Source organism: Amblyomma americanum, chromosome 4, assembly GCF_052857255.1.
Source record: "Amblyomma americanum isolate KBUSLIRL-KWMA chromosome 4, ASM5285725v1, whole genome shotgun sequence".
Taxonomy (NCBI): domain Eukaryota; kingdom Metazoa; phylum Arthropoda; class Arachnida; order Ixodida; family Ixodidae; genus Amblyomma; species Amblyomma americanum.
The window spans coordinates 189,819,344-189,836,093 of record NC_135500.1 but is presented as its reverse complement, the minus strand read 5'-3'; the positions used below and the strand labels follow the sequence as shown (position 1 = coordinate 189,836,093).

General features: G+C 45.9%; 1 protein-coding gene across 1 annotated transcript in view; it reads left to right on the top strand.

Moving 5' to 3' along the window:
• The window catches only part of fid (class I SAM-dependent methyltransferase fire dancer), a 78,069-nt gene that overhangs the window by 28,194 nt on the left and 33,125 nt on the right, over positions 1-16,750 (top strand). Inside the window, exon 2 of the mRNA XM_077662641.1 lies at positions 4,452-4,801. Coding sequence (XP_077518767.1) covers positions 4,543-4,801 — 259 coding nt within the window. The 5' untranslated portion in view covers positions 4,452-4,542. The remainder of the gene's footprint in view (positions 1-4,451; positions 4,802-16,750) is intronic.

The window sequence follows — 16,750 nt, the reverse complement described above, 5'->3', positions numbered from 1 at the left end:
CGTGGGAGAACCGACGGTACGGCCGGTCGGGTCGATAGGGTTTGTTTTTGGGCTGTAATCGATATCGCTCAGACGTAATAAAAAACCGAGGCCACTAGTCGGCAGCCAATAAAAGGCATCCCCCGAAATAGGTGACTGCTTGTTGACTCCGCCGGCATGTATTGCTCAAGCGTGGCGGATACCGCCTTAATCATAGTCTACGTCGCCCGCTGCCAGTAATGCTTGAGACTCGCCGCAACGCCGCAGTTTGTGGGCTTTTGGGAACAGAGGCCGTTGGAGTGGCGGGGTAGGACGCAGAAATCTTGCTTTATGTTAAATGCGTTTACACAAAGCCGCTGCTGCGGGACTTCAAAGGGGCGCTGTACTGGCGCGTTTGTACATACTCGAGTTGTAGCTTTTGGGAAAATGAAGAGTTTTGCCACAATTCCTTCTCTTTCATCTGTATGCAATCCTCTGGGATGAAATGTCATTATATTTGATCAATTCATGCAACACTACTTCACGTTATCACTAGCGGATTCCTTGTTTATTTTTGTAACAATGAAAAGTCAAAGCTGCTTACTGAAGAAGTAGTCAACACAGAGGGGGAACAAAGAGGCTAAAGTGGTTCAATTTCTATAAACACCAGTAGACAGACAACTTGAAACAACAGACTCTACACACAAAGCCAGCGATATGAACGAGGAAGCTATACTCCTTACTGCCCTCAATTACCTGCAGTAGACAAGGTTTTAAAAAAATAAAATCTGCTTCTTGTGTGGCAAGGTGGCTCTGGCGCCTAATTTCGGTCTGCGTTGTACTTTTTCGTATTTTGTTGTTTATCTACTGCCAGCCGCCGTTTCATTGGAGTCGTAGCTTCGTGAACATGTCAAGCCAATTTTGCTGCATAAGCTGAGCTAATGTCTGCTGCACACTAGTCTCACTTCCGCAATACAGAGGTTTCCCTATAGCACCATATTCAAACTTATGAGGGCCGATCGCATCAGTTCTTGAGGTCAGCCGACGATCAATATTGTGGGGTATGGTTGTAGGCCACACTGCGCAAAAAAAACAAAACAATAAGAGCGCTGTACCAACCGGTGCTTATAAGAGCACTGACGAGTATATGCGCACTGGCGTATATACGTCGCTCTGAAATCCCATTTTTCGCTCAGATGTGTGAATCAATGTGCATAGAACTGCATAAATAATTTCCTTCTAATAAAAACGCTATTATTTGATCAATTTATCACTCGCCTTCATCATCATACAATGATTTCTGTCTTGAACTTGGTAACATCCTGGCTCGCAATTATTGTGAAAATAAAAACATTATTCTGGTTCCAGAGGCCGCCGTGGTGGCTCAGTGAATATGGTCCTCAGCTGCTGCTCCGAAAAACGCGGGTTTAATGAGGTGCCGTAGTGGAGGGCTCCGGAATAATTTCTGCCACCTGGGGATATTTAACGGCTACTGATACGGAGTTCCCGGGTGCGAACCCGACCGCGGCGGCCGCGTTTCGATGGAGTTGAAATGCTAAAGGCCCGTGTACTCTGTGATGTGAGTGCACGTTAAAAAACCCCAGGCGGTCGAAATATCCGGAGTCCTTCACTACGGCGTTCCTCATAGCCTGAGTCGCTTTGGGGCGTTAAGCCGTCATAAACTAATCTGGTTTTTGACATTCACGTAAATAATATTGATCAAAGGGATTCTTCTGTTTTATAGGTATTATAGGTCACAGTCTGGAGTCATTATTAACTTTACCAGCCCGATACGATCCGCTCGGCTCTAGCACACTTATCGACCACATCTCAACTAATCTTGTCTCCTCTCAAACTGCAGAAATTGCATATTTCTAAACCACACATCACTACCCCGTCTTTTTCTTGCTGAACAGTACTAACCATCGCAGATCACATTTCGCTAGGAAGTAGTTATTCAACTACCATAATTTTACGCACATCATCGCATGCACTGACTGAGTGACATCTTGAATGGCATGGGTGCTAGGACAGCTTATGATAACTTTTGCAATCTGATAACTAACTGCCTTATTGAAAGCGCCAGAGTTCTTTTCCCACCGAGAAAAGGTATTCTGTCTAAAAAACAACCCTTCAGCAAAACCTCTATTAGCGTTTCAAAGCTTACTCGCAAACAATTTCTGCCGTGCTCAAAGATGCAAGATATAAAAAAATACCAAGCACAAATACCTAATATGAGAATAATGCTGGTAAAAATTGACAATAAATCAAAGAATTTCTCAATCACGTGAACCCTGATAGCGTTTCGACAACGCGTAATTACGACATTTCTATTCATCCACGCCTTTTCAAAATAGCAAAGGCTTTTAATGCTAGTTTTTCACCTACATCAGTCTGCACGTATCGCACATCTACACTAACCGTTGTCCTTACTCGTTTTTTCTTCATTCGACACCACGAGGGGAAGTTCTTCAGGTGCTAAATGAATTTAAAAAGCACCGGAGCTGGGTTAAACAACTTCCTTCCTTCTAAAATAAACTAATTGTCCACAATATATGTCATGTTCAATTAAATATTATGCACATTATGTTTAAGACGGGTTATTTTCCTAACCAACTTAAGCAAGGCAGAGTTTTTTCTTTCTTTAAAAAGATGACAAGGGAATGGTGGCTTACTATCGCCCAGTAGTCATATTGCTCTTTTTAGTAAGCTAATAAAAAATATTTGTCACGCGTCCAATGAATTACCGGCTAAAATTCAACTTACTAACTTCTCGTCGGTTTGGTTTCACACCTAATTATTCTATTCGACTAGCATTCATAGAATTCACTCATTTTATTAAACTTTCATTTGACAGGGGACTTCTCGATAGCGCTGTTTTTGTTTATTTAACTAGGGCTTTCGGCACCATTAATCAAGATATTTCGAAACTTGATGCGCTGAGTGTGCGCGTGCCAGCCCTAACTCTTTTGCGCAGCTACATCACTGAGAATTCAACTGGTTTGATCCGCTAACATGCTTTCAGGCCGAACATGTCAGAATCATGAAAATAAACATGACTTTGGGACCTCTTTCTGTACTGTTCACTACTCATGTAACTTGAAGTGTAAATAAACTCCAAGCTTCAAAAGCTCCTGCAACTCATACAATTAAAAAAGGTCACCACAGTGATTTTTGTGCAGTGCATGAGCTTACAGATGCTACCGTGTATTATGTGTGATATTTCTCTATGGCAAAGGCACTTCTTTCAGCCTATCAGCCATCATTTAGTGTGCCTGTCTCTGGATCAATTATTTGTGCGATTTCTTTCGAATGAATTGCTTTTAACAGTATCTTTAAAAGCGATATTAAGAACCACCAAACAACTACAACAGCATTTCACTGTTTTTCGCGATATCTCTGCCCTCCGTGTCGCTTCTTTTTTATTTATGCTTGTTCGCTTAAGGCCATGCTGCCTTTACGCCCAAATAGTGTATAAAGTTTAACAGTACCTCTTGCTGGGCTAGTTGGTGTAACATTGTGTAACAAAAGTAAAAACAGCGCTAATGTTTACACAAACCACACACAAAGACCAGACAGGACGGGCGCTGACTCCAACTATGTTTATTGAAAGCCACATGTTGCATATATATAGCCCTAAGAAGGTGAATGCATGCGAATTTCATATATGATTAGAAAAAAAAACGAAAAAAACACACACTGAAAGAAAATATACTCAATATCGCGTATTTTTTTAGCAATCTATGCTAACTTTCTCGTAGGGAGATAGAAAGAGAGAGGTGGCATGTGCGTCAGCACCACTTCTATCTCCCTACGAGAAAGTGAGCATAGGTTGCAAAAAATACGTGATGCTGAGTAGTTTTTCTCTGAGTGTGTGAGTTTTTCGGTTTTTTTCTTATCATATATGAATTTCTCATGCATTCACCTTCTTGGGGCTATATATATGCAACATGAGGCTTTCAATAAACATAGCTGGAGTCAGCGCCCGTCCTTTCTGGTCTTTCTGTGTGGTGTGTGTATAAATTAGCGCTGTTTTTACTTTTGTTACACAGTGTATAAAGTTATTTAATGTTGTTCTTTGATGTCGCTTCTCTCTCTACTTCTTCCTATCCTCTCCCTGTCCCTGTATTTCCGCGCGGGTAGGGACACTATATTTTTCGTTTTTTTTTTATGGTCCTACAATAAGTTTTTCCCTTTATTTCTGCCGGACGCAGCTGCGGCGCTTAAGATATTAAATAGCAATTGCCGGGGCTGGCAACATATTTTTTCCTTTCTTTTTGTATTTTTTATTAATAGACCACTACTTTTGCTACCACACTGATGCCAGTGCAGCCGCGTCGCTTGACTGCGCTGTTTTTTTTTTCTTGTCAAAAACCTAAGCAAAACCGAAATGTGAATTTCTTTTTCTGCCTCTCTCACTCACCCGTCAATTCCACTTTCCCTCTCTTTTTTCCATCTGTTGCTCTTCGGACGCATTCTTCTCCGCACACAAGGCCGGAGGCGTGCTGGGGCACCGCAGTCGACGGCGTCCAGTATGGTGGCGTCCTGCTTCAGCGGTTGCTGAGTGGTTAAAGCGGTGACAACATGCGGCTGCGCCGTGAGAGCGGCGGTGGTGGCAACGGCTGTGATGGCGGTGCCGATGGCGGCGGCCGTGGCGGCGGTGGTGGCAACTGCAGCCCCGAGGAGCTGCAGGAGCGCCGGGCGCGCTGCATCGCGCTCGAGAAGGCCTACGTGCACGACGTGTACGAACAGCTGGCGCCGAGGCTGGCCACACCCCGCCTCTGGCCCCGCGTGCACCAGTTCCTGCGCGACCTCGAGCTGGGAAGCCTCGTCGCCGACGTCGGTGAGTCTTGCTAATAGAAAGAAGTGAGTCGGCACTCATACAGTAGCTGAATTGCCTTTGAAGATAACTTCTTGTACTCCCTCTCAATAACCAGTACCTCGAAACATTTTCATCCTTATTTGTGAAAAAGTTCCAGGCCACATGGTTTCCTTTTCAGCCGTGTAGGGGCCAACTTATGGCATCCCTAAAAGAACAAATTTATGTAGGATGAGACCCATCGTCCTCCCCATTCAGCGTCTCTAGTCATGATAGGTCTATAACTGCCCCACTATGCGGCTGGTATAATAATAAATAGATCGGTTACGAGGAACAAAGGGCGGGCTAAAACTCTCATTCTCGACGGACATCTTAACCACGATTCGAGTCAGGGGAGGAAGGAGGGAGTGAAAGAAAGTAGAGACTAAGATTCTCTTTAGTGGAGGGCCTCGGATAACTTTGCACCTGTGGCAAATTGTTGGGGTTGGTAACAAACCATGTGGTTTAAAATCTTTTGACTGAGGCTTTACACGCGGTTGCTGTGTTCCTTTAGTTGCATTCAGCCCCAGGTTCATATACAACACGCTTAGATTATATGGTCACAGATGGCAGACTTGCGACTGATGCTTTATGTTTATTTATCAAGAGACAGTTACGTGATCCCAGGGCAGTGACGTGCGCAAGTTTTTTTATTCCGAGAGACGTACTACTACGCCTACAAATATGACTGCGGCGTTATAGTCCCTCCAAAATGCGTACCTGACAGGCCTGAAACGTGCACCTTTAAGCAGCCGGAGCTACACAGGAGCATAATTCCCAAAGATCTTCCTCAAAAGAAAGAAAAGCTCGTGATCTGTCAGAGCCTGCTCACTGGTGCAGCAGATGATCTTGTCAGACGTCCGGTTAAAAAACTAGTGTGGGAGACATTCCCGACGAAATAAAAAATTCAGTAATTCTCAAACAAGGAAGATCCGTGAAACAATAGACATGTCGACATAACTACTGTGTAGATATTGCGGAAGCAAAAAAAGCAGACTGATTCGAATAAAATGAAAATACGTGACAATAACATTCGAGCGTAAGGAAACGGGCGAGGTTGGCGTGGGTCAACATTGGTGCGCAGAGCAGCATTGGATCCCTAATGATCGCTAATGAGACGCGTCTGAGCTAGGAACACTCCAATAAAGGTGTATAAGGATTCATTCTGCGTATCAGCGCATTGTGCATCATCAATGTAGCGGGTAATTATTCATCTTCTGGTGGAGTAAGCCTTGACTTGAAAGGAAAAAAAATAAGGGCTTGCAGCGTCTTGCCTTTTAATAGAGCAAAAAATTTTGTTTTCCACATTGATATTACACTGTGTACTAAAAATTAGTACCTCAAGATGATTTGTTGGGCAAGTTGGTTCATTGCAACGTAAAGATTGGTTGCGAAAAAGGAACATTCACATGAGAGTAGACAGGACAACTACACCCTGGATAAAAATAATAAAAAAGAGAGAAACGCATGTCTATAAGTGAACTGTTTACGCGAATAACCGATTATGCATTGTTGTTCAGCCCCGCACGCCAGTAGTATTTGCTCGTATTACTGATTTAGCGCCTCATCTCCTTCAACTTCTGTGCTCCCTTCCGCTTGTCGCTAAAGACAAGAGTTTTTCGAGACTCGTAAACTTTCGCATTTCCCTCCGTTCCTTTCCAAATAAATGGCAAAAAACATTAGGCGCATCGGTCAGCAGTATTAAGAGATGACAGAGCACCAACGTTCGAATTCGTTACAGAGTCTCCGAAAAATAGGACACAAATTTAATCTACATGAAAAAGTTTACCGACAAAGTTTCGATCTCATCCTTATCGTTGGCAGTCCTCAGCGATGCAGTGCTAGAAATTCGGTAACATTATTCTTTTCTTTTTTTGTTCGTTCATAGAATTGTACCCTTTTCAAGAAAGTACGTGACGCTTTTGCTAATTCTTGTATTAGAAACAACGATCCAACGTGTACAGCTTGTAGGCTGCGCCTGTAAAGCGTGCTCTGCCGCTACAACACAATTGCGACAAAAAAGCCCTACTCGCAGGAGAAGAAAAATGCAGAGTGTTGGTAAAGATCCGCGAGTATATTAGCAGGCTTCAAGACATTAAACCCTTTTTATAACACCTTCAAATCTAGTGCCCCACGATAAAATAGTGCAAAAAACGATATTTCGGCAAGAAAAAAATAGTCCTGGACAGTGTTCCCTGTGCTTAAGTCACCTTCAGCTTAGTTTGCAACACATGAAGAGCTAGTACATAAGAAATAAAACACATATATTATCATAAAAATTTTGCGCTACCTGTTTTTGTCTGTAACAAATACATGCACACTCAAGCGGGATTCACAGTCGTTATTGAGAATTCGCACCTCCTCAAGCGACCAGAATCACGCCAGTTTCTCCCGCCTCCAGAAGACATTATATGCAATAACTTGAACGTCAGCGACTTCGACAGTCCTGTATGTATTTCATGATAAGTCTTCCTTTCTTTTCTTTCTATTTGAGTTCGGGTAGTCAGTCGGCTTTTATTAACGGCGTTCTCTGCCACCCAGCGAGAACCGCGCCAATCGCTCCCCTTTCCTAAATTCAGGTCATCGATTACTATGCGGAACGGCTCTTAATGAAACCCGCCGTGTTCTGCCCTCACTCTGTCGTTGAGTTTTTATTTGTTTTCTTTCTTCTCACTTCCCGGCTGATTTAATTGCGAACTCGTTGCGGTTTTTATTTCCGTTCTACATCCACGCGCTTTCACGCAGCCTTCCCTGCGTACGCTTTGCTGCCTGAGCAAACGCCTCTTTCATTAGCGCCAGGAACGAATTCGTTTATCAAAAGCAAAAGCAGAACAGGGCGCGTTGCGATTTCCGTGTTTCTGTACGGCACTACTTTTGTTGATGCTTGAGTGCATACATCAAATGGCCGCGGCTCATTGCACCTCGACTCACTTGTGGGTTCGCTCTGCTACGCACGCGCAGCTATACCGACGCTCTGTCCTTGTTATGGTCACTCTCGCTGTGCATGAAGTCGATGTGCACGAAGCGTGAAATGGTAATTTTCTCTGCAGCAGGCGTAGCTCTTCGTGTGCAATTAGTTATGCAAAGTTCTTATTGTGTAGCTGCTATGAAAATGTATGTTTAAGATAGCTAATGGTGAAATTGACCCAATAGAAAGAAGGCGGTTTTTTTCATATCCAAAATGATGCACTTATTTTATGTGTATTTCGCTACAGACGGTTGTAGTAATTAAACGAAATTTGAAATCGCGTATTTAAAAGCTTTACAAAGGTTAGCCTGCTAAAAACAGCTAAACCTAGTCACACCGCAGCTGATCAGCTTCGGTTTTGTGTTGAACCGATGCCTCTCTGGCGCCTTTTATACATCAATCGCTTTAAGAGATAGATTATCTAGCGGCCTATTGGGGCGAAGGGACCAGTAACAGGGCGAAATTAAAGCCAAAACGATACTGTCTTGTTGTTTGACACCGTGGAACCTGTATAGCGCAGACTCCTATAAGTAATTCCGAGGTGATGAGCATCGTGATTGCTGAAAACTCAATCAAGAGTTAGAAAATAGTAAAGAAAATTAGAACTTACCCGTTGCCTTTCTACCATTTCTTTAAAATTCGCTTTACTACGATCTCGTCTGTGGAACTATCCCTCTTTAAGTCAGCCACAAACCATGTCTGTTTCGTGAAGCGTAGGTGCACTTTAATAAGGCAAAGGCAGCGTTCAGTCCCGACATTACTTTCTTTACCTCTTCTTTTTCTCCGTTTCGAAACAAGGACAGGAGAAGCGCACTGTCTGTACTCTCCTCAATTGCTCAACAGGCGCGATCTGGCAACATAATGGGTACACCACGCCTTTTACACCAACATACACGAAAAACAAACCTCGCGTACAAAGGCGGCCTCGTAAAAGCGGAACTTTTTTTATCGGAGGGAAGGTCGCGTGTGTTCTCGCGGTTTTGAGGCACACTGTGGTCGCGTCACTGACGCTTCCTCTCTTCCCGTCTACCACCCTTAATTCGCTGTATCTATTTATGTACCGCCGAATCGCCTCTCTGTCTGGAGGCCTGATACAGCAATGCCAGCATGTTTTGCGCAGTTTTCTTGGCTCTGGTCGACAGCGAAAGCGCGCGGGAATTTTATGTGCGTAACCCTTGTTACTTGTTCTTGATTTGGACGCTTGTTTCCTTCGTCGCCACGCCCGACCGAAGCGTCTCCGTCAAACTCCAAAGCCAGGAGATGACAAAAGGGAAAGAACGATAAAGCGTTTTATTGCGTTCCAAGCGAGGAGGTTCTGTCCCGCGGCACATTCCTCGGCCCACGAAGGGCAGAAAAAAAAAAGATGAAAAAGGAAATGGCGTTCTCAGTTCCCTGCGCCCGACTGCCGGCTCCGTCTTGTCCTTTTGTGCGGAACTACGCCACGTCAGACGATGACGTCTACAGAGTCGAGATGGAGAAAAAAGGAAGAAACGAAAACGAAGGCGTAAGACAGCAACGATGCCGCGAAGTGTCTCTATACACCCCACCCTTAACTTTTTCTTTATTTCTTTTCTCTCTTTCTTCTTTTCTTCTTCCGTCGTCTTCGAACTTGCACCCCACTCTTTTATTTCTTTTTGCTTGGTGACCGGCGATGCAGCGTGGGAGGAATGCCAACAGAAGGCCCAGACGACGCCCCCTGTGACCGCTTGTGTTTCTCGCGGGCTTTCAAAGGGGGTCCTTCAGCGAGCACTCCTCCCCGCCAGGGTGCGCGCGACGACGCCTGAAAGTCGCGGCCTTCTCCTCGACCGAAGGCGACGTGGAGGAGTGGGCACAAGGCCGCCGCGCCGTACAAAAGGGGCACATCGCAACAAAGCAATTCCCGTGACGCACAATTACTGGCCGTTTGTACAGAAGACGACAGGCAGAGACGGAGACGCAACGAAATAATAATAATGATAAAGATTGCCGCAGCACGAGTACGCGGCTACCGATCCTCAATGGTTTGAAGCCAGGCGTGACAAAATGGCGACGCCTGGCGGCGCCTGTCGTATAATAGAATAAGGACGACAAAGGACAGTTTGCGAACCGTAGCCGGTGCTGGGTGTGCCTTATTGATTTAAAGTCGGAAGTATAAGAAAATTGCGAAGACGGGGCAATTTAAGACTGGCTTGGAAAACATTTTCGGGAGCAGCTTTGGAAAGTGATTCGGTCGTTTAATCAAGTAACGCATTCTTCGATCCGACAAGCGCGAATGGAACTCGCTAGTCGGCGGTTCTCGAAGTACATGACTCATTTTCCCAAGGCAAAAGTAAAATGGTGGAAAGACGATAAGGATGTTTGACACCCATAAAGCATACATTTTGGAGAAATTATCTGAATTTGCACCAATCTTGCTTCGTGTATTTAAGGGCAGAAAATGACAATCACTATACTTAGGCTTTCACTGATACGACTCTAGTTACTCACCAACGCAAAGTATACTTTACAGTGAAGATGTTAGTCGTCAATCATTATAAAATGTTCAAATATCAGAAAATAGAACGGATGTAAACAGTGTGAAATTTTAACCAATATCTGGCGATTTCTTCAGGATAATCCTCTTTTTTTTTTCGTAAAGGCGCTTGCGTACTTTCTAAAAGCACAAGATTATATTCGTCGAACGGTTACCTTATATTCTTTTGCGTACACTGATTCGGGGGTAGAATAAACAGAAACTGACGCAAAAGTACCATGTTCTCGTTCAGGAACTTCAGCTTGAAATATAGCGCTACAGTTTGCTTTGCGGCATCGTGATGGCGCAAATAGGACTCCTTCTGAAGTTGGATGTCCGTTCAAAAGACTTGGATGTTAGGTCTAGCAGTCGTTGACAAAATGCAACATATTGGACCCGCAACCAGCTCAGCTCGTGCCTACTATCTTTAACCACTGCAGAGTAGACAACAGCTACAAATTTTAAGCCTGCATTGCCACATCCCGCCCAAGGAACGGTTCCGCTCTTGCAAACGAAGCCCACTGACAATGGGCTGCTCGGAAGACCATAACACGCATTTTCGTTTGCGCAATGAACCGAAGACGCAGAAATGGCTGACGTTTTACAAACTTTACAACCTCGCGCACTGTTGCCTTGCGAAATTTGTTGCGAAAGTTTCACGAGATAAAGCGTCCGTAAAGTCATTTTATAGATTATCTTTGGCCAGCGGTCGCTGTTTTCTCTGAAAGCCTCCTTAACATCGTTAACGAATGCAATAATTTCTCAGCGCTGGAGTTACCACATTTTTTGCGCGTGAAAAAATCGTTAGGCGCGAGTTTCACAAGCAATATTTTATTCTTTTGCCTTTACGTTTAACCAATTATTTACGTACAAGGCTTTGCTCCATCGCAAACGTGGACCTGCTGCAATGAACGTTAAACCTTCGTGCAATACTGCGACAAGTTCGTATTTGCTAGAGGATACGGTGCAGACAAATTATCAGCCCTAAAGACTAGCATTAGGCAGCAGCAGTCCCCGCAGGCTAGCGCAGCGATTCGCTATCACAAAGCCATCACAAAGCAGCTTTTGTGGCAAGAGAAATAGCTGCTTTGTCCACCGCCATCTTTTCGCTATCGATATTGCATTCACGCCAGTACAAATCGACTTCACATTCGAAATGTTTTGCCTGTTCAAAACGAGCAGGCCGAGTTACATGTGAGCCACTCTACGCGCGTTACCGCCGTGTATGCTCCTGCGTCAAGAAAGCCCAGAAACTTCTGTGTGAATGCGTCAACGAATGCGCCAACCAGGCGACGCGGCGCCTTACTTGACCGTGAGAAGTTGAACCTTACACTCTCTCTTTTCCTCTCTCTTTACGACAGCTGAGAGGGTGGTCTCATATTCGGATGCACTTGGCTGTTGTGAACACGGTATATTCAGCTCTAAGCCTCGCAAGGCATTAAACATATAAATTCAACAGAATATACGCCTACAGAAGCATGAGCAATGCTTAAAAAGCAACTGGCGAGTGTTTATTTCCTGTGCATACCACCATTTAGCTCGTTTCATCTCAGGCAGACACGCACCAGTTGGTCCAGAACGCATGACTCTGTTGAACGCAGAGCCCCAATCCATCCCGGAAACTCTCGGTCAGGAATGGAGCGACGCGCGCAGGCATCCTCCTCCTTATCCTCTCTTATCTGCAGTGGCCGCAGTGCCTCGCTCGATGTCGCACCAGCGACATCGAGCCCAGCCTCCAGAGGGGCGCCCGGGCTCGCAGCGCGCTCAGCCGAGGCGGCCATAATCTGCCCCTCGCCAACGAAGCCACGGACTGCCCAAATTACCGTCTCCGGAGGGGTTGAGTGGTAGGGAAGCGAGCGTCAGTGGTTGGTTCCCTAGCTCGTTCGCTAGGGAACTCTTCTCTCCCTCTCTCTCTCTTGGTGCGCGCGGGAGCTGAGGAGAGGCGGCCTCCTGATTTGCGGGGCCCTATTTTTTTTTCTCTTTTTTTCGGTGCAGGAGGAATGAAATTACACACCTCGCGGCGCAGTCTAATGCTTCCCTAATAAGCATTTTCACGCAGACGTTGCACTGACTCGTTTGTGGGTGAGGATGGAAGATGCGAAAGCAGAAGAAAAAGACGCAGGCAGCCAGGCGCTTTCGCAAGAATGGTGTCCACGACAAGAGCCCGCGGGCGGCCAGGGGCTTTTCGACTGATTAAAACTTGGGAATAAGGAAAATTAAGGCTTTAGTGAGTCAAAATGAAATGTGAAGCGAGCGTCGAGTGCCGGCAAGCCGAGATCCGCGAGCGTTTTGCACGGAAAGTGTCAAATCTAGGAGCTCCGGGATAACGAACACAGCTCGGTGCAAGAGGAAGTTGTGACGTGATATAATTGCCTTGAACCAGACATAAAGAAGCGAGTTAACATGACAGAGCGAAACCATATAACTTAATTATCATAATGAAGTATAAAGCTATTTGCGTTTTAAAAAATACAACTCATGGCTCCTCCTTCACCGAAACAATAGTTTTTTTGTGTGTGTAAACAACAAGAAGCTGCTTTATTTGGTCTTTGAAAGTGTTGAAATAAATCAAGAAAGCAGCAGGCAATTCTCGGCAATCTTCCGGCGCCAGTCTGTAGCATGCCAGAAGGGGAAAAAATTCGACGACGAGCCAAACCACCGAGGGCCGTTTCCTTTTTCTACATTTTTCTTTTTTTGTGTTTTACAGTTCGAGGACATCGGCTCAGATAGAGCCACAAGAACGATGTTTCAGTGCGTACGAAACGAAGAAATTCCAATGAAAGCGCAGGAATAGAATTGCAGCCATGAAGCCTTTTTGCCTGCAGCGCACCTCTTGCAATCAGACCGCTGCTTTGAGATGGAGACGCTTTTGCGTCGTTCATGTGACGCTCGAGTGGAATCATTTAACCTCCTCCTCCCTCCCCCCCCTTCCTATTCGTGTTTGTTTAGTTTTGGCGGAATACAAAGTTTTATACCAATCGCGGCAAAGCACAATCAGGAAACAAAGTACACCGAACAAACAACCGCATACTAAGTAGCAAAGGAACGAATTAAACTGAGCAAGACTTAATGAATGGAAATCGGGGGAATGGCTGGGATGTGTCTCTTTCTCTCTTCGATTTCGTGAAGGCCATTTTCTCGAAGGGCCATTCGCGCGCTATCGCTGTCGGTCAAGAAGAGAGCACGCGACATGGTAGTAATGGCCTCTAGCTCACTGGCTAAAAAAAAAACTGTGCTTCATTGCGCGACGCATCCGAAACAGCGTCTGTGCTTTCTCGTCAAAGTATCCCACTCTGAGGACGAGAAACGGTCGATACGAGACGTCAGGAGGCCTCAAAAGGAGCAAGGTTGTTGCAAGATGCTATTCATTGCGATCTCCTATAAACCGAAACTATCAAGCGCTATGCCAGCCCTGTTCTTGCTTCTACTATGCATACAATGCTTGAGAGTAGGGACAACCAAAATCCAGGTAGACTGCGCAGATACTTGCAGAACCCCGCAGTTATAGAAAATACTTAGCCGAAAAAATAGGTTTGGTTTATAGGGTTTAACGCCCCAAAGCGACTCAGGCTTTGAGAGACGCCGTAATGGAAGGCTCCGGATAATTTCGACCATCTGTGGTTCTGCAACGTGCGCTGACATCGCACAGTAGCATTCTACCTCCACTGAAATGCTACCGCCGCCGCCGGGACCGAACCTGTGTCTTTCGGGTGAGCAGCCGAGCGCCATAACCACTGATTCAGCGCGGCGGCTTGGCTGAATAATAGTCCTTCGCCAGTCATGATGTAATTAAACAAATAAATTTACGCGTAGCTGGTCGCTTCGAGAGACGTTTTCACCTCTCTAATCCAAAATAGCCGTTTCTCTTTCTTTGCTTTCTCTTTTCTTTCGGGAAATAAAAAAAATATGACTTTTACTTGGGGGATCGCACGCTGCTTACAGAGACCAGCTTCTTTCATTAAAACTCGGAAAGGCAAGTGCCTACGTTAAGAAGGTGAAACCATTCTGAAAGCTCACTTTGAACCGCATGTATGTTTGAGTCAGCCGTAGTTGCTCTACATGGCAGCCTATCGGGCAACTCTTCCGCAGACTGCGCAGTCTAATTAACGTAAAAAGCCGCCTGGGGGTTCTTGTTCGGTTGCTGTTGCAAGTCGCGGACTGCCTAAGACGAGAAGTTGGGCAAATGAAGGTCCACTGCGTACAAGCGCTGGTGCAAGCGAGCTGAATGAAGCAACAGCTTCCAGGAACTTAATCAATCTGGTCAAGTTAAACAGGTTGAGGCTTTCCTCCTCCACGAAACTGCCAACTTTCGCATGGGTGCAAAGCTGTTTGGCCGTTCATCAACGTAGTGGGGTCGGCTATTCGCCACTCTTAGCTCTCCAGCGGCAGTGCCTGCGCACGACAGTTCCGTGGTTGTCTTGTTTTGAGTTGTTGCTCTAAGTAGTGAATGTAAAGTAATCGTTACATTAAAAAAACGCTGTTGCTAGGAAGGCTTAAGTATGTCCGTGATTAAGACGCGTGAGCGATTAAGCAAAAGCCTCGATAAACACAGGTTTTATCGCACTTTCATACGCTGCAGAAAAGATTAGAACGTTCCGCGGAGTGAGACAACGTGGCGTAATCGTCTTGAGCCTAACCAGCCGCGCTATAACCTAAAGCTAAGTCATGGTGCCAGTTTCCCAGATACGATGTAGCTAGTTAGCAAGCGACTATTAACTGTCCTCCGTTATACAGGGCCATTTTGACCGAAGCGTCTGCAACCAGGGATGGAGGAACGGGCCAACGCTCTTTCACTACTTTATATGTTAAAAGACATGTAGTAAGGAACATTCCCTAATCAAATTTAGTAAAGAAATTAGCTGCAATACTTTCAGCATTGGCGCTTCATAAAGGCTGCGTGCTATCACATCTCGCGTCCTTGACGCACTCGTTACATGTGAACGAGTGTGCAGCCGCGACCTTCGCATTACCCTGAAAGTTTCAACGGTGTCTTTGCCTGCCTGCTTCCTTTTTGTGATAGTGAACAAACAGGATCTATACGTCTACAGGGCCGCAGTCGACTTTCCGGGCGCAAAGTGTACAACCATACTCTGCTTCGTCGAATATTCGTACTCTCATTGCAAATGTTATGAGAGACGCTTGTGGCACAGTAGGGATGACTGCGAACGGAGGTGAGCGTCAACTAACTTAACGTTCTAATCGTTTCTGCAGCGTTAGCGATTGCTTAGCGGCTACGGTGGTCACGGACCGAGTGGAAGAGGACAAAGAGGCTGCAATAGCGGTAGGGATCGTTCAGGAAGGCACCAGCACAATTCTCAGGGATTCCAATACGGCCCTTCGCAACTTCGGGAGGGGACGTATTTCCGCCACTGCATACAAAATTAATCGTACGATGCCAAAAGCTAGGAAGGAAGTGGATCTGGTGTGGGTCGCGGCCCACGCGGCCGTTCCAAGAAACGAGGCCGCTCACCAGTATGCTCGAGGTTTTGTCAGCCGAGCCGGTCAGGGAGTCTCAGACCCTGTTGTCCCCAGGCGCGAGACGCTAACTACATATCAGGCCATAACCAATTATTACAGGGAGCTTAGAGCAAGCCTGCCTCCTTCGCACGTTTCGCTCAGCCGCGAACACGCTACCACGTGGAGGCGGCTGCAAACGCAGTCGCAGCCAAACCCCTGGACGTAGTCGAATATTTTTTCCCGATTTTGTAAATCCGTATTGTCAGCTGTGCTGCTAGCCTGCCACCTTAGACCAGATAATCTGGGACTGCACGGAGGATCCGCCTCCCGCAGATCTAGTCACATCTCCCACGCTTGGAAGCTGTTCTCGCCAGCCCGGACCCGGACGTTCAGTCCCGGGCCACGGCAAGAGCGCAGGAGGTCGCCGGCAGACTTAAGCTGCCTGCCACCTGGAGCGGCTGAAGTGACCCAAGAAGATCACCACCTTCCTAGCATTAAAGTTTTTTTTCTCTCTCTAGCGTCAACTCGCTGACGCGTGAACGCATATGAGACGAGATCGAGAAAGCGCAATGAGATATGCCGGCTCATGCTGGCCAGAGGCGGAAGTGGAGTAAGCCTCGAGCACTCAGACACATTTCAGGAAGTTTCTCCGGAGGAGAATTTAGAAAGTAAATATTGTTTTTTTTTAATATATTGAAATCTCGAGAACTATCGGGTAGATCCATGCATACGATGCCCAGGCACCCAGCGGCTAATGGAACACGACCCCCCTTTTTTTTTTTTGCCGAAGCCATCCATCGACAACGCCCACGAGCGAGAACGAAGAGCTCACAAGACCTATGCAGAAAACTCGTTGCAAACATGCAAACTTCAGATGGACAACACACTCACCCTGGTCCAGCCGTTATGCACTCTTCTACGGCGTGCTGATAGAAAAGTTCAGCTAAAGCGGTCAGTGAAGTGGTCAACCTTTCTCGAAACTAATCTAAAAGTCCTTTGCAGTTGCTTCGGCAGTTAA